Source organism: Talpa occidentalis, unplaced genomic scaffold (genome assembly GCF_014898055.3).
Source record: "Talpa occidentalis isolate TD23 unplaced genomic scaffold, MPIMG_talOcc4v2.1 talOcc4.12, whole genome shotgun sequence".
Lineage (NCBI taxonomy): Eukaryota > Metazoa > Chordata > Mammalia > Eulipotyphla > Talpidae > Talpa > Talpa occidentalis.
The window spans coordinates 81,361,697-81,388,033 of NW_023601212.1; the positions used below are offsets into that span (position 1 = coordinate 81,361,697).

General features: G+C 42.2%; 1 protein-coding gene and 1 non-coding gene across 7 annotated transcripts; both read right to left on the reverse strand.

Annotated features, from left to right (window-relative positions):
- Positions 1–4,706: 4,706 nt before the first annotated feature.
- On the reverse strand, positions 4,707–26,121 carry ZKSCAN5 (zinc finger with KRAB and SCAN domains 5). Of its 6 annotated transcripts, none has more exons than XM_037507009.2 (7): positions 26,037–26,121; positions 24,292–24,808; positions 19,452–19,590; positions 15,157–15,239; positions 14,764–14,899; positions 9,204–9,812; positions 4,707–7,086 (listed from the first exon to the last, which is right to left on the reverse strand). In XM_037507009.2, exons 2-7 carry the CDS (start codon positions 24,703–24,705, stop codon positions 5,972–5,974), a joined length of 2,496 nt encoding a protein of 831 aa, XP_037362906.1. In that variant the 5' UTR covers positions 24,706–24,808; positions 26,037–26,121; the 3' UTR covers positions 4,707–5,971. The 6 variants fall into 6 exon arrangements, with proteins under 6 accessions (XP_037362906.1, XP_037362904.1, XP_037362905.1 ...); XM_037507007.2 differs by having other exon boundaries at positions 24,292–24,811; XM_037507008.2 differs by lacking the exon at positions 26,037–26,121 and adding an exon at positions 25,992–26,030 and having other exon boundaries at positions 24,292–24,811.
- LOC119242492 (U2 spliceosomal RNA) lies at positions 23,047–23,231 on the reverse strand. The gene has a single exon (XR_005124497.1). It is a non-coding gene; the product is annotated as a U2 spliceosomal RNA (small nuclear RNA).
- Positions 26,122–26,337: the final 216 nt, after the last annotated feature.

Consider the following 26,337-nt stretch of genomic DNA (forward strand, 5'->3'; position numbering starts at 1 on the left):
CTGAAATACACTGCTGAGGGGACCAGGTGGCGAGACAGGAGAGGTCTGCTTCACCATGTGGGTTTCTTTTGTGCTGCAGAACTTGTGCTGCAGAGGCTGTGGATTGCTTCATAGTGCGGTGCTTAACCCCTTGCACCACTAGGGAGGCCCTGTGTTGTTTAAACTTAAATTCACATGCAACTGAACTAGATTTATTTACTGCATTAGAAAAGTGCATTGTTGGTCAATATAAATTAAACTGGAAAAACTGGAAAGGAATTACAAGTGATGGAGCAGCAAATATGACTGGAAAAATTAGCAGAGTTATTGAAAAATTGTTAGAAGCAACCCATAGCGGTACTCTTTGGAACCACTGTTTTATTCATCAAGAAGTTTTGGCATCCAAAGACATTCCACCAAGTCTAATGGATGTATTTTAAAAATGCAGTTAAAATTGTTAATTTTATTAAAGAAAGCTCATTGAACGGCCGACTTCTTGAAATATTTTGTTCAGAGATTGGAGTGAACCACACCCACTTACTATTTCTTTTCTTTTTTTTTTTTAATTTTTTTTTTAAATTTTTTTTTTAGAGGCATTTTTTTTTTAATTTATTTCTTTGTTTGTTTATACATGCACTGGGTACAGTCAGAAGCGCGGGAGGGTGAGAGAATTCACCAGAGCCAGAGCGGGGAGCAGAGCAGGCAGAAGGACCGAAGTACACTGCTGAGGGGAGCAGCGGGTGGCAGGAGATGTCTGCGCGCCATGTGGGACCCTCCTCTGGTGGCCGGGGAGCAGCCGGGGATCAAACCGGCGCTGCAGAGGCTGTGGGCAGCTTCGCAACCCAGCGCTCAACCGCTGCGCCACCGGGGAGGCCCCCCACTTACTATTTCATGCAGAAGTTGGGTGGCTGTCTCAAGGAAAAGTATTGGGCAGAGTATATGAACTCAGGAATGAAATTTACATTTTTCTTATTGAAAATCAATCTCATTTGGCAACTGTTTTTGAAGATGACATTTGGGTAACAAAATTGGCATATTTAAGTGATATTTTTGGCATTCTTAATGAATTAAATTTGAAGATACAGGGGGAAAGCAATAATATATTTCACTATCTTGTGCGTATTCTTGGGTTCCAAAAGACATTATTGCTGTGGCAAGCAAGACTTAAAAAATAATCAGCCTAGGGCCTCCCTGGTGTCACAGTGGGTTGAGCGCAGCGCTGTGAAGCTGTCCACAGCCTCTGCAGCACAGGTTCCATTCCTAGCCGGCCAGGGAGAAACCCACATGGTGTGGCAGGCCTCTCCTGTCTCGCCCGCTGCTCCCCTCAGCAGTGTTTTAGGTCGTTCTGCCTGTTCTACTCCCTGCTCTGCCTCTGGTGAATTCTCTTGCCCTCCCATGCTGCTGGCCTGTACCCCAGTTCTTGTATAAATAAATAAATAAATAAATCTTTAAAAAAAAAAAATAACCAGCCTTTCTACAATATGTTCCCTACATTGTTGCAACACATTGAAGAGAATATTGCTGATCAAGACTGCTTAAAAGAAATAAGGTTAGGGCCTCTCTGGTGGTGCAAGGGGTTATAAGACGCAACCTATGAAGCAATCCGCAGCCTCTGCAGCACAAGTTCAATCCCCAGCCAGGGAGCTACCCACATGGCCCAGCAGACCTCTCCTGACTGTCTGCTGCTCCCCTCAGCAGTGTGTTTCAGTCAGGTCTGTCCTGTTCCCCACTCTGTCTCTGGTGAATCCTTTCACCCCCACACCTCTGGCCTGTACCACAGCTCTTGTATGTATAAATAAATCTTTTTTTAAAAATCAGGTTAGAGATAATGTTGCATCTCACTTCCTTGTCTCAAACTTTTCACCATTGCTTCCCAGAAGAGAAATTTGAATTCTTTTTTTTTTTTTTTTTTAAGATTTATTTATTTATTTATACATACATACAAACACTGGGTATAGTCAGAAGCGCGGGAGGGTGAGAGAATTCACCAGAGCCAGAGCGGGGAGCAGAGCAGGCAGAAGGACCGAAGTACACTGCTGAGGGGTGCAGTGGGTGGCAGGAGAGGTCTGCACGCCATGTGGGACCCTCCTCCGGTGGCCGGGGAGCAGCTGGGGATCGAACCGGCGCCTCAGAGGCCGCGGGCAGCTTCGCAACCCAGCGCTCAACCGCTGCGCCACCAGGGAGGCCGAGAAATTTGAATTCTTAAAGGAAAATAGTTGGATAAAAGATCCATTTGCTTTTGAAACCCCAGAATCAATAATTGAGTTAAACTTGATACCCACAGAAGAGAATGAATTATTGCAACTTACTTTGTCATTCACGCTGAATAATTATTATAAGACACTACGTTAATCAGCATTTTGGATTAAGATTAAAGATGGGGCCTCCCCAGTGGCGCAGTGGTTGAGCGCTGGGTTGCGAAGCTGCCCGCAGCCTCTGCAGCGCTGGTTCGATCTCCAGCTGCTTCCCGGCCACTGGAGGAGGGTCCCACATGGCGCGCAGACCTCTCCTGCCGCCCGCTGCTCCCCTCAGCAGTGTACTTCGGTCCTTCTGCCTGCTCTGCTCCCCGCTCTGGCTCTGGTGAATTCTCTCACCCTCCCGCGCTTCTAACTGTACCCAGTGCTTGTATAAATAAATAAAAATAAATAAATCTAAAAAAAAATTAAAAAAAAAAAAGATTATAGATGAATTTCCATTGCTAAGTAAAAAGAGTATATTGCTATTATTAGCATTCATAACTATTTGTGTGAATTAGGATTTTCAATATTTTTTTTTAAAAAGATTTATTTATTTATTTATTTATACAAGCACTGGGTACAGTCAGCAGCGCGGGAGGGTGAGAGGATTCACCAGAGCCAGAGCAGGGAACAGAACAGGCAGACTGATGAAGTACACTGCTGAGGGGAGCAGCAGGCATGGCAGGAGAGGTCTGCGCACCATGTGGGACCCTCGCCAGTGGCCAGGGATCAAACCAGCGCTGCAGAGGCTGCAGGCAGCTTTGCAGCCCAGTGCTCAATGGCTGCGCCACCAGGGGAGGCCCCAGATTTTCAATATTGACACAATTAAAAGCAAAGCAAAGCAATCAGTTCAATAGTGCTCCTGACATGTGTAGCCTTGTCTTCTGTGTTCCTAACTGGAATGAACTTATGAACAGGCAGGCACACCCCTACACTAAATATCACCTTTACAAAATTTTGGTTTTGTACTTTCTAGGTTTTTTTTTGTATATTGTAGTTCAATATTAATAAAACTATAGTTGGAATTTACTAGGTTTCATTTTCATATATAGCATTGGTTCATGAAACTTGTTTTAGTTTCATAGATGTGTGTATAGGGTAATAATGTAAAATATATTCCTGTGAGTTAAAATAATCTTGACAATTTTACACACACATCTGTTACCTGACCCCTGCCTTGCTTCTTCCTTTTAGGCAGAACCCCTTCAAGTTCAGTTATTCACCATCTATGTATGGGTGGCTTTTCCCTCTGTTATAATTACAGGAAGCAAAACTTGATGCTAATCATGATTTTACATCCTCCTCTTATTTAAGCATGGATGTGTGTCTTAATTTTGGCTAAATAGTGAGATGTGTAGGGCGGTCTATTGGGTAATTCTATTGGGGTAATTCTCTTGCTCTCAAAAAAGAGACACAAGAGAGAAGGTAGTGGTCTAGTTAATAATTCTCCTTAAAACACCTTAAAAACACTGACCAACTAGGGTAGCAAAACTGAAAGCCATAGGCAGGATCTACAAAACCAGGTGATGGTATCTCTGACACAAAACTAACAGAGTCTTAAGTAATGTAAAAGGAAGCAGAGAAAGCAAGAGGCATCTGAAAGACCTGAGAACTGCAAAATAATCTCAAGCATTCATGCAAAATTTTAGTGGGCTATATTGAGAACAGCTGAAAATGGGGGAAATAGACTTCAATAAAGGCTGTGTTAAAGTCTGAGTCCTGTGAAATAGAATCGAAGCTAAGACAGGGAAAAGAGAGCCCAATTCTATCTTAGCCTTCTCGATGATTGCTTTATTTGGCTTCCTCTACTCAGAATCAAGATCTTTTTGGCTCCTCATTGGTGACAACTGACCTTTGGTCAAGTATGCACAAGCACCATTCTTTGGCTGGGAATTTAGGGTTTACTTACGAAGCCATCATTCTCAATTAAGTCTTGGACCTGATAACCCCTAGCTCTGTGATTATCGGCAGGAGACAAGAATTTCTTTAAACAATATCAAGGAAGCCCCCCGACGCACTTAGTGTTAAGTTGGTGGTTATTTGTGCTGTTTTCATTTTCTCCCTTCAAGGAATCAGAGCTTAGCAAGAGCTACCCGCATCCATATAGCCCTTATGTTCATTTCCCCACAAACCTTACACAAGTCAGTACATTCCTTCCACATGTCCCATCCCAGTTTACCACAGAGAATGTCACAACTGAACAGCCACCACACACCGGAGGCTATCAATAGCAGCCTTGTCCACAGTCTATTCTGATAGTCAGCTGTCGAGGACCACTTACACACCAAATGTCTTTGTAGAGGCTGAGCCAAACAGAACCATGTGATTTGCTAAGGGCATGCATGCCCTTCACGGGCAGGAAAGAAACAGGAGACCATAGGGCAAGAGCAGAGCATGGACGTAGCCTCAGATAGCCTAGCTATGACCTGATAATTGGAGGGAGGGTTATAGCGCTTCCTCCATATCAATCAGTTGAGATGACTGGGTGGGTGTGGAGGCAGGTCCTGGGTGAGGCAAGCCCCCATCATCTGAAGAGGTCTCTAGTGTCTCAAGAGCAACTAGGGGATGGGCATGCCAGCTTGGCAAAACGCATCTGCACAGGGACCAGCATACAACAGACACAGTCAGTGAGTATTTACTGAATGTTTATTATAAGCCAGGCAGTCAGCAGAAGCAGGACTTCAGCAGCACCCAGAGTACCCTCCCTCTTTCTAGCAAACAGGCCCAAGTCATCCTTCCTCAACAACTCCATTCCACCAGGCAGGGCTAACCAGACCATGACCTCCCTGCTCCCAATTACCATTCACTTTTAATTCAGCTGCAACTCCAACTGAAACTCATTCTACATGCTATTATCTATAGGAGAGATCTGTGTCCAGGGTGACTGGGAACGGGTACACACATACTGCTTAGACCAAGATTCAACTTGGTCCAATTCCTTCTATGGACATAACTGCCCTCATTCTTGTGGGTAACAGAATTAGAAACCAATCTACAGTTTGGCCATTTTCTATACTCCCCTAAGGTTACTCCTCTTTCTCTTCCCTTGATAAATGCATTCTTTCTACCAGCTAACCCTGATGGTACGAGAATCGAAACAAAAACAATGTGGAACATGTTTTAAGAAGTTGTAGATTGAGTAAGGCAGCAGGAACATAGACCATTCAGTCTCTGAACCCCAACTCTGACAAAATATATAAATACCTTAAGTCAATTTCTTCTCACAGAGTTTAATACTCAAGATGGAACAATAACAGGAGCATTATAGTACTGGGATAATCATTTTTAGAAAAAGGTTCATTGCTGAGGTACCAAAACAGACGTCATGCTGAAGAGTTCTCTCTCTCTCCCCCACTGTGCTTGTCCCTGAATAGATAAGCTATCAAACAAGGTGGAAACTACAAATAAAGCTTATTTAAATCTACTGCATTCACACGGCATCCCACAGAGTCAATGTTCCGAGCTTCAAATGAAGAATGAGTGCCATCCAAAGGCTCTCCCCTGTCTAGATTTTCAAACGCAAAGATGGTAAACAAAAGAATTTCTCAATGGTGAAACAGAGATCTATTTGTTGTGGATTCTCCAGTGTTTCTAAAGCTGAATTCAAACTGAAGGATTTCGACCTGTCTGTGAGTTTGATGGTATAAGTTGGGAAAAAAGGCTTGAGGTTGTTATTACATTCTTTACAGGAGCAGGGTTTCTCTTCAGGAAGGCTTCTCTAAAATCGAGTAAGAGCTGTTCTACAACAGAAACATCTACACACTTAAGGTATTTATGGGCTCTGTCCTCTCATGACTTCGTAGATGTTTAAAGAGGCTGCAACTCCAACTGAAACTCATTCCGCATTCTTTACACTGAAAGGGTTTCTCACCAGTATGGATTCTTTGATGTTGATTAAGATGTGACTTCAGAGTAAAGGCTCTGCCACATTCATTACACTGATGTGACTTCACGTTGGAATAGGTTTTTTGATATTGTTTTATGTGGGAACAGTGGCTAACATTTTCTCTACATATATCACATTTATAGGTTTTCTCTGCAGTATGAGTTCGGTAGTGCTGAATAAGGTCTGAACTATAACTAAAGGTTTTGCCACATATATCACACTTATAAGGCTGCTCTTGTAACTCAATCTTCTTATCTTCCATCACTGTTAGGTTCCAACTATATGCTTCCTCACAAATGCCATTTTTTTCATTTTTCTGACCCATGTGGAGTACCTGATGTTCAATTAGACTAACATATTGGAAAAATATTTCTCCACATTCATGACATTGATGAGATTTCTCTCTAGAGTGGAGTCTCAGGTGCCCAGCCAGGTGTGAACGCCTCCCAAAGCCTTTCCCACACTCATTACACTTAAAGGGTCTCTCCCCACTATGCACACTCTGATGTTGAACAAGATGGGACCTCACTCTAAAAGCTTTCCCACATAAATGACAGGTATAGGGTTTCTCACCAGTGTGGACTCGTTGATGTTGAGTTAGGTGCACACGTTGATTGTAGCTCTTCCCACATTCATCACACCTAAATGGCTTTTCTCCAGTGTGGATTCGCTGATGTTGAATAAGATGTGCACTCTGAATAAAGCTTTTTCCACACTCATTACACTTATGTGGCCTCTCTCCTGTGGAGGACTTTTTGTGGGCATACGTGACATCACTGAAATTGAGTCTCTTTGAGGAGGGTTGTCCTCGTATCTCTTTCATGGGAATGCCCTGCTTTCTATCCAACTTGTCTTGTTCATGGCCTTCTCCAAAATCTTGAGAAACATTTCTTTGGATTCTCCCTGATAGGTTCAAGTCTTCTGAAAATTCTGAAATTTTCTTCTTCATATTCAATTTTGTAGTCTTACTTCTTTTGTCACTGCCTGAAGAAATAAAGAGAAAATGCAAATGCCATTAGTTCTTTTAAAGAAATAAAAACAAGCTGTCAGGAAAAGGGTTAATCAGATAAAACTATGATGCAAAAGGAGTGACAAAGAGGGTGCATGTACTCGGTGCTAAGAGTGAAAAGAACCTTTTGGTATTTGTCCTGTGCAAAAAAACAAGACAAAGAAGAGGCTTGCTCAAGAGGGTAATGAGAATGAATGAGGTTAGGCAACCCAGGGCTTAGGAAACACTTTTATTAGATAGAAAGGAGAGAAAGTAGGAGCAGAGGCAGGAAGTATGGAGGGGATCTTAACACAACATGATTTAGGCAGACAGAACAAAAATACATGACTGGATGGGGAGAGCTGACAAAACTGGAAGAATGGGAAACAGGATTATAAAGATATGGAGCTGGAAGAATACCTGATTAGGAAGTAGAAAAAGAGAAATGAGCCAGTAAAAATATTGTCAAGGTAGGTAATATATTAATCTTGGCTCTCTTCAGTCTTGGTCAACACTCAACTTTCAGTTTCCTTCCTTTGGGAATTCTTACCTTCGGTGCTGTCCTCTATGCCCAACAGGCCATTAACTCCACAAGGGCATGAACTATATATGCTCTTTTTATGGCTGTAACCCAAGTACCTAGCATAAGAGGCTCTCAACAAATACAGCTAGATGAACACACAATGTATACTTCCTCTGATCAGAAAATGGGGGGAGGTAGGTGAGTATAATCAGGAAACCAGTTATCCAAACAATTGCAGGGAAGCTATAACAAAGATACTATTTACAGAGACTGCTTTCCAAGCCCAGAGTGCTGTTGGATGAATATCCCCTCATGAAAAGTCACCAACTAGGATGGGCTAGAACTGGCTAAGGAGGTAACTCAGCTTATTCCAGAACTAAAGACATTATGAACTTCATAAACTTCTATTCCATGATGGAAGAGGTGGCAATTGTCTATTGAGGCAAATGACAAGCTGAGCTTGAGGACATCAAAGATAGCATTTAAAAAGAAATATGCTTGGGGGGGTGGGGGGCGGGAGGGGAGGGATTGGGATCAGAATGGGGGGGTTGCAATTGTATGGGGAATATAAAAATAAAATTTATTATTTATAAAAAAAATAAAAAAATAAAAAGAAATATGCTGGCTAGTTTTAAAGTTATCTGAAGAATATTAATAAGAACCTTTAAGTTCACAGCAGTTTATCGTCATCTCATCCTTATACAATTGAACGGATTTTAAAAAAGTAAACAAGCAGGAAACTTAATCTTATAATCAAATTGATGAAAATGAATATATAGCACAGAATTCTCTTCTGCTTACTCAATTTTTTAAAAAAGAACTTTTGATAACTCTGGAAGAAATTTAGCAAAACAAACTCTCATATCTGGTGGGATTGTTTTAAAAAGCAATTTGGTAGTAATGTATCAAGTGTTTTTGGCCTTTCCTCACTTGTGGGCTTTTAAGGAAATAGAAAAAGGTACTAACCACAGTTTCAGGACAAAAGAGAAAAAATTAGAAGTTCAACTGGGTAACAGTTGAGTAAATGATGTCTCCACACAGCAGGTTGTCAAAATAACAAAAAGGAGGGCTGAGGGCATTGGGCAATGAGTATGTGTAATATTATCTCATAGCACCCTAAGAGACAAAATGTAAAAAAGGCTTATGAAAATACAATAACAACAGTTCTATTATGATGGTGGGATTTTAGATGATTTTTTTAATCTCCCACTTTTTCCTTTAAACTTCCTGCACTATTATTTTATTGTATCAAAAAGAACATAAGAGAACCAAATGCCTCATGTTCTACAATAGAAAGTCAATGGACAATGTTAAACAACAGCAGTGTTATTTAGAAATACAGAATTATCTGAAGAACTGATGAGAAGGCTGAAAGCGGATGCCTCTGGGGAAAGGCAAGGGGGTGGGGGGAATGGTGTAGAGGGCATAGGGTATTGCTATTCATATGAGAACTATTGGATAAATAACAGACTGTAATCTTTGCCCCTTCCCACTGCTTCCAGTATCACAACTCATCCTGCCCATTATTCTAAGCTAATAAAACAACTTTTGCCTCTGTTTATTCTCAGAGTACAAACTCTCAACACATACATCTTTGGGATTTCTCTCTGAAGTGGCGTTTCAGGTGCTCGATCAGATGGGAGTGCCGCCCGAAGTTTTTGCCACACTCAGTGCATCCGTACGGTCTCTCTCCACTGTGCACGCTGTGATGCTGGACGAGGTGGGAGCTTACACGGAAGGCTTTTCCGCACACCTGACATTTATAGGGTTTCTCACCAGTGTGGACTCGCTGATGCTGGGTAAGGTGTACACGCTGATTATAGCTTTTCCCACATTCACCACACTTAAATGGTTTTTCTCCAGTATGGATTCGCCGATGTTGAATGAAGTTTGAGGCTTGAAGGAAAAATTTACCACAATCATTACATTTGTGACCTCTCTCACCACTTGGGTTTTGCTTACGGTCATTGTCTGTGATGGCACCAAGATCTCTTTTCTGGGAAGGGTTCTGCCTTGATTTCCCCACAGTGGGGGTTACCTGCCACCTTTCAACGAGGCCATGAAGGCCACTAACTTCTCCAAACTCTTGACTGTGGGGAACATTTCCATCAGTGCTTCCTGATGTCATCCAGTGCGATTCAGCTTCATCAGAAATCTGCTTCACTATGAGTTCCATATTGTCATTCCCAGACTCATAATCTGAAAAAATAGAAGTATTTTTTAGAATAAAAACAGAAGAAAAATCAGGTATTCCCTGGATTACAAAAACAAAGTGCCTGCAGAGTACAGGGTAATGCAATGAAACCAGCATATACTAGGAATGCATGACTTTGACTACAATACAGGGATGGGTAAAAAATACTTAAGCAGGAAACTGAGGCAAGTTAGGGAAGGAAGAGTTGGCAAGAAAGATTCAATGAATGAGATTGGGAGAGCAGTCATTCTACTTCATGAGGGTGATTATCTTCCAAGTATAGTACTTACATACAGTATCTGTGAAAACCTGATCAATATTCAATATTGTCAAATTTGATATTGGGTTATGAAGCTAACCCAGTCTTTACTTTCCTCTTCCTATTTATTCATAGCCTGGAGGAAAAAAGATGATCTTTCCAGCTTTATCACTCCTTAAAGAATCTCAGTTTGGTGAGGGACACAGGTGAGTACAGCACTTTTTCTATACCCAGAGAAGAGCCCACAATCTACTAGGCAAGAGTTAGGTTCACAGGGCCTCCCTGGTGGTGCAGGGGGTTGTAAATCTCAGCACTATGAAACTATCCGCAGCCTCTGCAGTAGGAGTTCAATCCCCAGCCAGGGAGCAGACCCACAAGGCAGAGCAGACCTCTCCTGTCTCACCTGCTGCTCCCCTCAGCAGTGTATTTCAGTCAATCTGCCTGTTCTGCTCCCCACTCTGTCTCTGGTGAATCCTCTCACCCCCCGCACCTCTGGCCTACACCTCAGTTCCTGTATGCATAAAAAAATAAAATAAATCTTAAAGGAAAAAAGAGGTTCACAATAGTCATTGATGGATACAGATAAAGATCCACAGGAGAGCTGTGTCACCTGCATAACTGAATCAGCAACATATATTTCACTCAAGACACTGACATTTAATATGATTTGTAGAGAGAAATTTTCAGTAATTCAAAAATATAGAGGCTATTATTTTTTTTTTAAAGTAAAGAATTTTAAAAAAAAATTATTCATGCATACAAGAACTGGGGTACAGGCTAAAGGTAGGGGGGTGGTGAGAGGATTCACCAGAGACAGAGTAGAGAACAGAACAGGCAGACTGACTGAAATAAACTGCTGAAGGGAGCAGCGGGCGAGTCAGGAGAGGTCTGCTGTGCCATGTGGTTAGCTCCCGGGTGTGGGGTCAAACTTGTGCTGAGTGGCTGCAGATAGCTTTGTAGGTTGCCTCTTAATTCCTTGCACCACCAGGAAGGCCCCATAGAGACTATTATTTTTTAAATGTGAGAGAAATCATGGCTCACTAAGAACTTCTTAATAAGAGTGTTTTTGCCCAAAGAAAAATTACTTCCAAATATTACATAATTACAGTACTAAGAACTAACATTTGTGGAATACTTACCTTAAGTACTCAGTACTTCACAGTTTTATTCCTTACAACGACCCTCTGAGGTAGACACTATTACTCTCCTTCTTTGACATGAAGACAACTCACACCATCAAGACAACTTAAATTTACCTTACAACTATTTTTACTTAATTCTTTCCTTAAAAAGAATGCAGAATGTATACCATTTCAACATGGAAACAAACAAATACATAAACCAAAAAAACAAATCACAAGATAAGGCTTTTTACATGTTCTCCTCTTCCATTTAACTAGGCAGATAATCCCAGCTATTACAAAAATTTTCTCTTTTATTCATGTTTGCTATGCTCACACATATTATTAGAAGTTGTGCCCATTCAACAAGTCAAACAAGCTTGTGGCTTTTTCCCAGAGGTGAATTAGAAAATTAGTCCAGTGCACCTCCCTGAGGCTACTGACAATTGCTCTCTCCCACAGAAGGTGATTAGACAACTTCTTATACCAGTTGGCTACAGATTTGCGTTTTCCTCTTTCCCCTTCTCTCAGAGTGCATGAAAAGTTTTCTGTTGCATCTCCTGGTTTACCTATCTGGCAGAGTACTGTGCTCCCTTATCAATGCTATATCCTGCTGCTGGGTAAGGTACTAGGAGCAGGGGAGTATAAAACACCCAATCAGGCAGATTTGGTACTTCACCAAATCTTCAACCTCCCTAGTGTTCTGCCTGACCTTCTAAGGTTGACTGGTTTCCCCATTCATTTTTCCAAACAGCTTCATCATAACATCTCCACCATGATCTCCAACATACATCATTGCATTTAAAAATACTATAGTATATGTGGTATGCTATCATTTTTGCACAAACTTGTATATACCTAAGACTATATCTAGAGACACAATCAACAAACGTAATAGATATTGCCTGTGAAGGAAACTCAGAGGTGGTAACTCACTTTTCACTTTATACCCATTTACACTATTTTACTTATTTATTTGTTTGTCTGTTTATTTATTTATTTTTAACCATGTGTGGGCATACTTTTTTTTAAAACCAAAGTTCTCCACTGCACCCAAGTGTCTACTCACCACCTCGTCACTCAACAGATGGCTTTATTGCCTATTTCATGGAAATCAAAGCTATCTGATCAAGAACTCCTGGAACATGCTGTAACCACAACCTTAAATCTGGGACAGGCTTATTCTTTCATCCTCCCCCTCGTCTCATCATGAAAGAGGAGTCTGTTTCTCTCCCTAACCATGGTCAATCCTTTCCACAGGAATCTAGAAAACAGGGTTGTCCTGTTTTCCAGGGCCTTCCTTGCACTGATTATCCACTCTTCCTTGCCTGCCCCACCATTGCAACTCTTTCTCTACTAGTTCTTTACCAGTAGCATTTACATATGCTCAGGACTTTCCCCAATAATAAGAGAACATACAAAAATCATCCATCAGCCTGGTACTCTTTCAATGAACAGTCCTTTTTGCCTTCCTCTTCAACAGAGAATGTTCTTGACAGTTTATCTAGAAGAGCTTTCTTGAACTCCTCATCTTTGCAATCTTAAAGAAATTGTCTTTTGTTTCCCAATATCCTAGTCACTCCATTGAAGACTCCAAGATTCATTTGTTCATTTTTTTTTTAATCTTGTATCTAAAACTGATGAATACCTTTTAAATCTTGACCTTTTCTGACACTATCAGGAACCCGCAGGCATGAGGATCGTCTAACGTGACCTTCCCAAAGAAGGCAGAAACCACTGAAAGTATTGTTAATGTGGAAGTGTACACTGCAGTTGTAAAAATGTTGCAATGTAGAGATGGATAATAAGGAGAAAAATCAGAAAGAATTTTAAATTGTTTGGAAAAGAACTATGCCAAGTGCTGAAACTTAGAAACCCATTAAACACCTGTAAAGTCATTGAAGATACATGATACTAACAAGTATTGAAATTTGACAAGCATTGGAAATTAATTTAAAAAGAAAATGAAAAAATTGTCTTAAATGTAATACTTATACTACTGTAAGTAATTCCTTGAGATGAAAGAATACCAAAAACAGATAAACAATCAGGCATGTACAAATAAATCAAAGAAAAAGAAATATATAACAATAGTAATGAAGGGAATGAAAATTTCTAAAAAGCAGGAATCAGTTTCACACATTTTAAATAGAAGTCTGTGAGTGAACTAAAAATCTTAGACAACATAGACTGGTAAAATGCTTTTCGAAAGAAATTTGGCAATATATACGTACCCCACCTAAAATTTACCAGTGTGCCTGATATATGGTTCTTCAAAAAGAATTCATTCAAAAGAAGCTAACAGCCTTAAGTTCCAACATGTTCCCCAGAGTGCTCAAATTTTTATGCTCTGGCAGCACAAACAAATATTAGTTTCCAAGAGCAGAGCTTAGTTAACCACAGGTTCAAAACCTCATATGGGATACAAAATTCAAGGGATATGACATGCAAAATGTAGTTGCCAACAAGGCAAACATCATAAAATAGATACTATTGGGCCTCCCTGCTGACGCAAGGGGTTAAATGCCACACTATGGAGCAATCTGCAGCCTCTGCAATGTGAGTTCGATCCCCGGCTGGCCAGGATGCAACCCACATGGCAAGGCAGACCTTTCCTGTCTCGCCTGCTGCTTCCCTCAGCAGTGTATTTTGGTGGATCTGCCTGTTCTGCTCCCTGCTCTGTTTCTGGTGAATCCTCTCACCCCAACCCCCACGCCTCTGGCCTGTACCCAGCTCTTGTATGCCTAAATAAATAAATCTTAAAAAAAAAAAGAAGTCTGAAAAAAAATAGATACTAGTGATTAGAGAATTTTAATGAATAACCAGCCATTCATGCATTAGGAGAAAGGAAAAGAATCAATGCTATTGAGGTACGGCAGTAACTACTATAATATTCTAACAGTTATTTAGTGAAGTATGAGATGCTTTCACAAAGGAGAATTACTCAGTTAAGAACTATTTAGGGCCTCCCCTGGTGGCGCAGCGGTTGAGCGCTGGGCTGCGAAGCTACCCGCAGCCTCTGCAGCGCCGGTTCGATCCCCAGCTGCCAGTGAGAGTCCCACATGGCACGCAGACCTCTCCTACCGTGCCCGCTGCTCCCCTCAGCAGTGTATTTCGGTCCATCTGCCTGTTCTGTTCCCCGCTCTGGCTCTAGTGAATTCTCTCACCCTCCTGTGCTTCTAACTGTACCCAGTGCTTGTATAAATAAATAAATAAATCTTTAAAAAAAAAAACAAAACTATTTAACACAGCAAGGAAGAGAGGACTAAAACTACTACAAACTTGTTAAAATCTAAAGCTGTCACTCTTAAGCGCTTTTAGAGCAATAAAAAGATGGCACGCTGGATTGCAAATACTACCTGCAAACACTATGTCTTCAATCATACCCTTATCATAATGGAAATAATCAGAATAAGCTGAATAAGAAAACAAAAAAAGAACGCTGATTTACAAATTCACAGAAAAAATGAAAGCAAATTCATAGCAATGGGAAACATGATTTTCTAGGATGTGCTAGTAATGTTCTTTAAAACAAAATTAAGATGTCCTAATCAATTTGGATGAAATCATTCTTACCCATGGAAGTAATACTCCCATAATTCTCCTTCCTGTCACCCCTATAGAGGGACTTCGGGGACTGGTCCAAATGTTCCCATTCCTCCAGGATGAAGGATACAGCCACATCAGCCACATCTTCAATTTTCACCAATTTCTGAAACATGAGATTGCTACTAAATTCCCACTCCCTATGTACATCTTCGGAGTTAGAGAAGATCTAGGAACATTAAAGAAAGAAATAGCAGCAGGGACCATGCTTCAGAGAGAACAGGTTTGTACAGGGAAAAGGCATTTAAGTACAAACCCACAATGGTCCTGGCCTCTGGCTAAAGAGTCAGAACTCTGATAGATTCAGGGTTAAGGTAAGAATAGATATGGGTCCTCACGGCAGGCACAGGGACGCCAGCTCACCTGGGACCCAGCTGAGAGGAGTGAGGCAGTCAGCTCCTGGCTGTCCTTCAGGGGAAGGGAAGAAACTTGGAGAGCAGGAAGGGCTGGGGGAGGATAAAAAGAGGTGTCAGTGAGAATCTCAGGTGTCATTGCCATCATGTTCTGCCAATGCTCAAGAATCCACAAAGGTGATCTGTGCATCAAAGCCAAGTTCTTCTGCTTGACTGCAAGATTATATTCTGGGCCCTGCCAATCCTACCTTTCCTCCCCTAAACTAGGCTAATCCCTGCAGCTGACTGTGGATTGTGTCATTACTCTGGAAGGATGTGCTCTGCTATATCAAGATCAAATCTAGTCATATCAAAGAATACCCAAGTCACACATCTTCCATGAAGCTGAAGTATTCCCTAGAGCCCAGGTGTCTCAAGTTTTAAGGTACAAACCAATTTCCATGGGAGGAGGTATTTTGGTACAAGGCAGATTCTCACTAAGCTGGTCTGCCATAGGCCCCATATTTTGCATTCCTAACAAGCTCCCGAGTGATGCTAGTGCTGCTACTTCTTGGAATACGCTTTGATTAGCTAGACCTTAGTCCATATTCTCTCCCTTCAAGGAATTACTATGGTAGGTTTATAGTTAGTCAGTTAATATCAAGTCTATTCTGTGTTTTATAGAAATAAGTAGATGAAACAACGCTTGCTTTCAAATACTTTACTGTCTATTGGGGAGGGCAGACATGAAAGCCTTATTTCCAGCATAGAGCAGAGAGTATTAAAACAAAGTTCAGGGACCTCCCTGGTGGTGCAAGGGGTTAAGATGCAACCTATGAAGCTGTCCACTGCCACTGCAGCAGAAGTTCGATCCCCAGCTGGCCAGGATGCTACCCACATGGCACAGCAGACCTCTCCTGCCTCACCCGCTGCTCCCTTCAGCAGTGTGTTTCAGTCAATCTGTTCCCCACTCTGTTTCTGGTGAATCCTCTCAACCCCCCACCCCCACCTCTGGCCTGTACCCCAGCTCTTGTATGCATAAATAAATAAATCTTTAAAAAAAAAAAAAAAAAGAAAGTTCACATAAAAAAAGAGGGAGGGCCCCTGGAGTGGAGAGGGCAGGGTGGGAGCATTAGGAAAACCCACTGGGAGTCTGGGAAGGAGGGGCAGGGCAGTGAAGAGAGAGCTTTCTAAGCAGAGTGAATTGCATATGTGACACCTGAAGGTTCTGATCTCTAGGTTCTGGTGACCATCTAATCATGTGCCATTGCCTCTGCTTGTTCTTTGTCTGATACCCATGGTGCATGGGGATCTCACTGCCTATGTGCCCAGACTTGGGCAGATCCACCTGGTACTAATCATTAACTCAACAGCTTAGACCTTGCTATGGTCTCCTCTGTCCTAGAGATACATGTGCATATGCAGGTGTTTATCTCCAACAACTAGGAAATAATAAGCAATGATGAAAAAATAAGAAAAAACAAGAGGAGTTGGTTAGAAAAGAAAGCCAAAAGCTGAGAAGAGATCTGAAACAGGGAGCATGGTTACAGAATGAAAACAGGACTTGAAGAAAGCGATGAATGTAGTCGTGTCCGAGCAAACCACAATTCTGTTGAAATAAAGAAACTGGCAGGGTCTGGATAACAGGGCAGAGCAGAGCAGATAAGCAGGAGCAAGGAACAGAAGAAAATAGTAGTAGCCTGATCTGATGGGACTCTGAAGGTGGATGGAAGATGACAGTGATTTCAGGCCAGGACACCGTGCGTGGGAGAATCTGGTGGTAGAGCAAAGGCAGGACAACTCAGAATGGAATGAAAGTGTAGATTCAGAGCCTGATTGCTTTGGTTAAAATCCCAGCTGACGCATAAAAGCTCTGTGATCGTGGAGAAATTATTTAACCATTTTAGGTGCAGTTATTTTCTAAAAGAGGGTAATGATAATCCCAACTCCATGGGGTGATAGTGAGCATTCACCCATAGCACGCCAACCAGGTCTGCTATACACAATTTTGGTCTCTTTTTCAAACAGTATAAACTATTTTGAAGGACTGGAACTGCACGACTTTTGTTTTTTTAGAGGTGTTCTGAAGATCAAAAAGGATATTTATTTTAGTATTGTTATTTTATCTTGTAATTTCTACACGGATCATTGGACCCTTTTATAAACCTAGAATATATTTTGGGATCTGAATGATCTTATTTTTCCTGTACCTTGGAAGATTTTTCTATTTCATCATCCTTGGAATTAATTTCACTTTTATTAATCATTTTTCACTTAATTACTACCAACAATGCCACAAAAAAACTTTAAAAAACAAAAAAGTGGGAAAATAAAGAAAACAGGATCATAAAAGAGAGAAGTTGATCTTCATTCTTCACTATTATCAAATATTAAGTACATTGCCCAGAATACTACAACATCTTCAAGAAGGTATATGACCCACTTTTAATTTTCATTGAGCAAAGTTGAGAATTCAGAGTTTTTAATTTTTCACCCATATCAGTAAAGGGACTCAAATCTGCAGAGGAAGACACTTGATTCTACTAGAAGAATGAGAAGATGATTAGAATGAGAGCATGAGCAACACAATCTCTAATGGCAATGATGAAACTGAAAGCTTAAGGGAAATCTTAGATTGAATTTGCAAATGATCATATCCTAGAAGAATTTTCTTAAATTCAGTACTAATGATGAAGACTCGCTCTCTAATTTCAAAAAGGAAACAGGACATTCTCTTTCAGAGTGTCATTCAACAAGAACAATTTATTTTGCAACAAGATTCTGGAACATGCCATTTTGCTCTAAGGACAATATCCATTTTGAGAAATGGACAGTACTATGTGGCAGTATTCTTTCATCTCTTCTGACGTTTGCATTATCAAAATTTGCTTGCCTACACAAAAGTTTATTATTAAAATTTCTTGAAGTTATTTTTCCTATCCTTTGATTCTTATGTATTCAGAAAATTACTTAAAAAAAAAAAAAAAAAAAGGCCAGGGCCTCCCTGGTAGTGCAGGGGGTTAAGCACTGCACTATGAAGCAATCCACAGCCTCTGCAGCATGAGTTCAATCCCTGGCCAGCCAGAAAGAAACCCACATGGTGCAGCAGACCTCTCCTGTCTCACCCGCTGTTCCCCTCAGCAGTGCATTTCAGTCAGTCTGCCTGTTCTGTTCCCCATTCTGTCTCTGGTGAGTCCTCTCGCCACCCCCGCATCTCTGACCTGTACCCCAGCTCTTATATGCATAAATAAATAAATCGTTAAAAAAAAGTGGCCCACTGGCTCCAGATGGTGAATGGTGAAGACTATTTTTCCTGGTACACTGAGTGATTTGAACACTAAATGAGTTCAAACAGGTAAAGCACTTGGACGGTTCCTGACAAACTAGTTAACTAGCTAACTAATTTATCTGACTAGTTAACTAACTTACCTACCTACCTACTTACCTACCTAGTCAAATAACTAGATAACTACCTGACTAGCTGACTGACTAGTTAACTAATTAGCTAAATAGCTGACTAGGTAGAGAGAGAGAACAAATGTTCTAAAGGTCATTGTAAAGCTACTTCAAATAAGATTTCAAGGTGCACTACTCAACAGCCAGAAATGAATGCAATGAGAAACCAGAGAACATTTTACATAAGCATGAAGACAACAAAATCTATGATAGCGGTGGAACTGTTGTACAATCATTATGACACTTTTGAAAAAGACTTCTGTCAATCTTTTAAGAAAGTTGGTGTTTGGGTCTCCCCGGTGGCGCAGCGGTTGAGCGCTGGGTTGTGAAGCTGCCCGCAGACTCTGCGGTGCTGGTTCGATCCCCGGCTGCTCCCCGGCCACCGGAGGAGGGTCCCACGTGGCGCGCAGACCTCTCCTGCGGCCCGCTGCTCCCCTCAGCAGTGTACTTCGGTCCTTCTGCCTGCTCTGTACCCCGCTCTGGCTCTGGTGAATTCTCTCACCCTCCCGCGCTTCTGACTGTACCCAGTGCATGTATAAACAAAACAAACACATAAATAAATAAATAAATAACATGCCTCTATAAAAAAAATAAATCTTTAAAAAAAAAAAAAAAAAGAATGTTGGTGTTTACAGTTATCATCCGTATTATAGTTTTTGACTACAACTGTAGTATAGTTCCCAGCCATTCTACAGCTGACCTCTCTTAACACCAGATTCCAGTGTAAGTTCCCAGTCCTTCCTAACCTCCAGATCTGATTGCAGAGAGGCTGCCCAGTCCAGAGTCTCTCTCTTACAGATATTGCTTACCCCCATGGCCATGGCGCCCTCTCTCTAGCCACATCTGTTCCACTGACTCGCTGATTCTCACCATTATCCTCTAGAAGATGAGGTTTCTGTGACTCTTGTTCAGGCTGGATGTCCACAGACAGGAGCGGGTGAGCGAAGGACTCCTGCACCGGCCCGGGCGGTACCATCTTCTGAGGAAGCACTTCAGGACATGCCACAATCTACCAAGTACAACCACACCAATCAGCACATTACAAAGAAGGCCATGAAAAATTCAGCAATTTCACACTATTTTTTCATTCATTCCTTTACGAAATAATGCAAGTGCACCTACAATGAGACAGGCACTGATGATACAGTGGGCTTAGTAAACATGATTTACATTTAGTTGGAGAAGACTTTCATTAAACGCAACATAAATAAATACATAATTACAAATCATGTTGATGACAGAAGAGACGAAAGGTGATATCGGGAGACAGTACAGATTGGGTGGCCTTCTTTAGATTGGGTGGCCAGGAAAGGCATTTCTGAGGAAGTATTACTTAAGTATAATAATACCTAAAAGAGGACAAGCAGCCAGCTGGAGTAAAGCAGGAAGTGTCCCAGGCAGAGAAATAACATAAACAAAGACCCTCAGGTAGAAAGAGAGGTTGAGCGCTGGGTTGCGAAGCTGCCCACAGACTCTGCAGCGCCAGTTCGATCCCCGGCTGCTCCCCGGCCACTGGAGGAGGGTCCCACATGGTGCGCAGACCTCTCCTGCCGCCCGCTGCTCCCCTCAGCAGTGTACTTCGGTCCTTCTGCCTGCTCTGCTCCCTGCTCTAGCTCTGGTGAATTCTCTCACCCTCCCGCGATTCTGACTGTACCCAGTGCATGTATAAACAAAACAAACAAACAAATAAATAAAACATGCCTCTATAATAAATAAATAAATTAAAAAAAAAAAAAAAAAGAAAGAGAGGGTGTCTGGTACACTCAAGGAATTGTAAAAATGCCCATGTGGGTCAAGTTTGGTGAAGGAGAGAAGTGAGAAAGGAGATTGAAAAGGTTGAAATAGGATTCAGAAAGTCATGCTTGGTTCCCTAGCAGACCAGGTAAAAGCAGGACAGACTGACACCAATACCCAAGTTACTTCATACCTGGCTGCCATGCTCCACCTTTCCATTCTTGAGTCTTGTTCAACCCTAGGCTACAACTACTCTGCCACAACCAGTCTCTAAAATCTGCCTGTTCTGGAAGGTACTAGCACAGCAGCATCCTAGCAGGTAATAAGACCCTGCATTGAGATAGAACTGCCACCCTCTCTCCTCACCTCTCCCTTATGCTTCAAAGCACTTTAAAATTTAACACTCTCGGGGCCTCCCCGGTGGCGCAGTGGTTGAGCGCTGGGTTGCGAAGCTGCCCGCGGCCTCTGCAGCGCCAGTTCGATCCCCGGCTGCTCCCCGTCCACCGGAGGAGGGTCCCACATGGCGCGCAGACCTCTCCTGCCGCCCGCTGCTCCCCTCAGCAGTGTACTTCGGTCCTCTGCCTGCTCTGTTCCCTGCTCTGGCTCTGGTGAATTCTCTCACCCTCCCGTGCTTCTGACTGTACCCAGTGCATGTATAAACAAACCATCAAACAAACAAACAAATAAATAAACATGCCTCTATAAAAAAAAAAAAATAAATAAAATAAAATTTAACACTCTCAGTACTGGCAAATGTGGTAGAGGAGTTACATTAGAAGGCAATTGCAAAACAGTGGTGGCAAACATCACTCTGCATGGAATAGTGTGTGCCCTCGTGGACCTGCTCAGAAAAAGAGCTAAGATCAAGCCAAGTATGTCAAAGGACACTTGGGCACCCAAGAAGAAAAGGAGCCCTTGAGGCTCACTGAGACCAGGACAGTGAAACCAAGGAGGAGCAAAGAATAAAGTCTGAGAAAAGACATGCCAGAAACAAGAACTGCTGGAGTTAAAGCTGAGGAACAACATAGGAGACACGAAAAGCACACAGAGAGAACAGAAAGCAAAGTAAACTGTGGAGGCACTTGAGGAAAATCCCCTCTGTGGGTCTTAAATCCCTGACTACCACTAAGAAATAGTTTTTCTACATCCTTCCAAAGATGGACTGCATAACACAAGGAGTGGAAAATGCATAAGATCTGTAGCAAATCTATTTTAAAAGTTCTTTCTGTTTTAAACTATGCTTTTGAGGGCCTCCCTGGTGGCGCAGGGGTTAAGACGCAACCTATGAAGCAATCCGCAGCTGGCCGGATGAGTTCAATTCCTGGCCGGCCAGGGAGAAACCCACATGGCGGGACAGACCTCTTCTGTCTCGCCCACTGCTCCCCTCAGCAGTGTACCTCAGTCTATCTGCCTGTTCTGTTTCCCACTCTGCCTCTGGTGAATCCTCTCACCCCTGCATCTCTGGCCTGTACCACAATTCTTCTATAAAAATAAACAAATCTTTAAAAAAAAATAAACTATGCTTTTGAATAGTCATTACTATAAAAAAAGCAGGGAATAGTCTGTTAATTCATGTTCCAAGTTAGGTTAAAAAACTGAATAACTGGACATCACAATGAACCGTCACATCCTGTCCTGGCAGAAGTGACAGAAAGATTCCAAATTCTGTCTGCAGGACAGTCATTTGGTCCCTCTGCAGGTCTGGTCATGGGTCAGCAGCAACTCCCTCTGCTGCCACCTGCATTGTGGTGTGGACTGAGCTAAACCAGCTGAAGGGACTGAGGATGTTCCCCTCACACAAAAGTGAAGAATAATGAGACAAGTACCTTGGGAAGTACAATAGCTCTAGAGATAGGGATAATTTTGAACTAGCTTCAAACTCTTGTAGACCTATGATTCCATGATTTCAATTCTTTGCTATAAAAAACAAATTAATGTTGAAGAAATTGTGAGCCTAGAAGCAAGAGGAAGATAGAGGATCAGGTTAAAATGAGTAAGAAAGAACAAGCGGTAGCAACATAAAGATACTGATCATCCCTAAACTGACATATGATTTAATGCAATTTCAACAAAAATATCAGCAGGATTTTTAGGGTGGTGGAAACTAAAAAGCAATTCTAAAGCTCCAAGAAAAAAGAAAATATTGCAGAAGGGTAGCGCCGTCAAATAGCAAAACATTTTACAGAATTCAAATTATTAAAATACTGATAAAAAATAGAAAATAAAGATGTGAAATGGACCCAGATACATGCAGAAATTCTTATCTATAAAGGTGGCATTTTAGTCAGAAAGGGGAAAAATTTAGAAGTTGTGGGGCCTCAATGGTGGTGCAAGGGGTTAAGAGCAAACTTTGAAGCTGTCCACAGCCACTGCCACAGAGTTCGATTCCTGGCCGGGGAACTACCCACATGGTGAAGCAGACCTCTCCTGACTCACCCGCTGCTCCCCTCAACAGTGTATTTCAGTCAGTTCGCCTGTTCTGTTATCCAGTCTGTCTCTGGTGAATCCTCTCAACCCCCACCCCACACTTCTGTCCTGTACCCCAGTTCTTATATGCATAAATAAATAAATCTTTTTTAAAAAATTTAGAAGTTGCAACTTCTAAATAGGCAAATGCATAGATATTTGGGAAAAAGTTACAATCATATTAAACCTCCTATACCAATATAAAATCCAAATGATTGATCATTTGAAAGAATTTTTTTTAAAAAAAAAGGAGACAAGTTTTTCATAATGTTATAGTGGAGAAGGTCTTTGTAAGTACGGCACAAAACCCAAACACCATAAAAGATTTTAAATGATTGCATTTTTTTAAAACCCTGCAAAGCAAAAGTTTCCATAAGCAAAGACAAACAACTGAAAAAATATTTAGAACAGGTAACACACTTGATCTTAGCCAAAAGGCCAAGAAGCAATACAACTGGAAAAAAAAATAACACAACGCAGATAATAGACACATCGCTTATTTTTTGTAACAGGTGATGTAAAAAGACAATTCAGAAAAAAGGATATACACATGGCCTTTTAAAATATGTAAAATATACACTGCGGTCAAACTGACTCATAATAAGAGAATTGCGTATTACAATTGCACAGAAATGGAATAGTGCATCTTTCCAATTGGCAACAGTCAAAGAGTTTGATAATATCAAGTTATCAAGCTGTGAGTAAAAAAACCTTCTCTCATACATTATTGTTGGGAATATAAATTGGTATAACCTCTACAGTGTGCTATCTGTCAAAAGTGCAAATGAATCTGGCCTTTAAGTCAACAACTTGACTTCCAAGCATTCATTGTATAATTAATGATGTAGAGGAGATTCACTGGAGCAAAGTTTGTTGTAGTAAAAATTCAGAAACAATCTAAAATGAACAACTTAAATGGCCTTCAATAGGAGTCAAATAAATACTGGTATATTCATACAATGGAGTAATACAGTGGCAAAGAGTGAGATAGTTCTATTTGCACTGATATGAAAAAAACAAGATATAAGAAAAAAGCAAGAGGCAGGAGTGCACAGTGATTTGAAAACATCTTTTCTTAAAAAGTATGTCGTATACATATAATTTAATATATACAGAATACAGTATATCTCTGTAAGGATATACAAGTATCACCTAACAATGGTTGCCTTTTGTGAGGAGAATAAGGCAGCTGGGGAGTTAGGGATGAGAGGTAAACTTACTTTTCATTATAACCTTATGTACCTTTTGAATTTTGTATCATGTCATTCAAAAAATAAACATAGTAATTTTAAAAATAAATAAAATCGCAGATTGTCTTCTCCAGGTTAACACACTGGATACTGCTTCTCTTTGCTGGAGTGGCAGGAAATCTCCACAGTGTACCTAATCCCAGGAGAACAAAAGAATAGAATGAAGCACCAGAGTGCTAAAGATTTCACCCCCTGCTCAGCAGCTCCTTAACTCTCTTCTGCTCCTTCCTCATTGTTCTTAAGTCTCCGATTCCACTCACCTGTTGTCTGCGTTCCTCTAGTTCTCTCTGTATATTTTCTACCACTGCCACAGCCTCTTCTCCACTTTCTGGGTGATGTTCTCTCACCCAGGTCTGAAACTCTTCAGGCAGGATGGTCAGGAACTGCTCCAGGACCAGCAGCTCCAGGATCTGCTCCTTGGTGTGCAACTCCGGCCTCAGCCACTCACAGCAGAGCACCCGGAGCTGGCTGAGTGCCTCCCGGGGGCCAGATGCCTCATGGTACTGGAAGTGCTTGAAACGCTGGTAAAAAGTCTCAAACATGGGCGGACTGTACTCCTGCATCCAGGTGCAGTCTTCTTCTTCCACCTTCACTATTAGAAGGTCGTCTTGCTCTTGTGAGATCTCAGCTGGAGGGTCTAAGTCTATAACTTCCCCAGATCCTGTCATTATCATTCCAACTTAGAGGGATGTCTCTCCAGGTTAGCTCTATCACACTGATGAAATCTGTTATCCGTTCTTTAAATTCTTCTGAAGGTCACTTTCATTAGTGCCCAACCTACTGATATATTAGAAATTATTATTAGCAAAGAGATGACAACAGAGGTCATCTATACTAAAAGCGACCTCTCAATAGACTAATTTACTTGGAAATAAAGATCACAAAACAGCTATCACTCCACCCATAAAATAATTATTAACAGAGAATAGTTCCAACATTTAAAAAACGGTAAAGGAAAACTATAAAAAATCTGACACCGGTCCTAATCAAACAAAATCTTAATGGTGAAGAACATTAAATGTCATATAAATAGTAAGATAAAACTTACTAACTAGTCCTGAAGCAGCCGCTCCTTCTTACTACCATAAGCCAAACTTAAGTCAGAACAGGGGTCAAAAACATTACCACGGTCAAAATTAGTCCTGTCCTTCAAGCCACAAGAGCTTGACAAATCAACGGGAGATTTCATTGGTCCCGAAGAGAAGACAATTTTAAGTACGGATTTGGACGTGGATTCCTCGGAATCACTCCTGACCTGGAGACACCAGGACCGACCCGACCAAGGTTAGGGGCAGGACCCCTATCGGGACCCCAAACCCAAACCCTTTCATCAAGGCCCCAGTCGCGGGGAGCTTCTCCTTGGAAGCTCCCGCAGTCAAGGGTGGGAAGATGGGTTTTTAACCAACGGCGAGAAAACCGAAGCCTACACTTCGCAACACTTCCTCGCCGGAAGTAAGCAAGTCCAAGCTTTCCCAGTCCAACCGGGTTGAACCTTAAATCCCAGCCCGGGAGCACTTCCGAGTCCTCTCTAGGAATCCCGGAGGTCCTCGCCTCGCCACAGGCGGGAAGTGCCCACCCAGGCCCCGCCCCGGAGGCGCCACCAGCCAATCGGCGGGGAGATGGGGAGCCGACCCCGATCCCGGTCCTGCTCGAGTACCTCGGCCGTTCCCCGCCCACCGTCGCTGCGGGCGCGACGGCGCGGGCTGAGAAAACGGAGCCACTCTCTAGCCCACCCCGCCCCGAAGCCACTGAGACCGCGCCTTCCTTTCCCTCGGAGTGGAGCGGGGAGCCGGGCTTTAGATGCCCACCGTTGCTAAGGCGACAGGTGCTAATGTCAGATTGGCCGTGGAACTTGCGCGCCCTCACCCCCCAAGGCTCTGCTCCCCAATTCGAAGTAGGTCTGCCTGCGAGCCCACAACCCCTCACTTCTCTTTAATTTTTGATCCTGTTGTGTCCTCACCGGAATTAGCGCCACCCTCCGCATCTTGTCTCCAGACACACCCACCTCTTTGCCACCGCGTCAGCGCCCGGGGCCGAAATTCCCAACGTCAGACGCGCCAGTCTCTGGAACTAGCGGTTATCGGAACTACATCTCCCAGAGTGCCCCGCGCGGGCCACACCCTCTAGCCAATAGAAGCGCGGGTCTCTTTGCAGCCTCAGTCTCTTGGACCTATCAGAATGAAGGACAGCGCGGAAACCTTTCCCCTGGCGTCGCTGGCGCCCCTAGCTCGTAGGCGGTGTGTGCGGGAGCCTGTAGTCCTCCGAGGGAGACCCGCGCGGAAATTGGTAACCCTGCTGAGAGATAC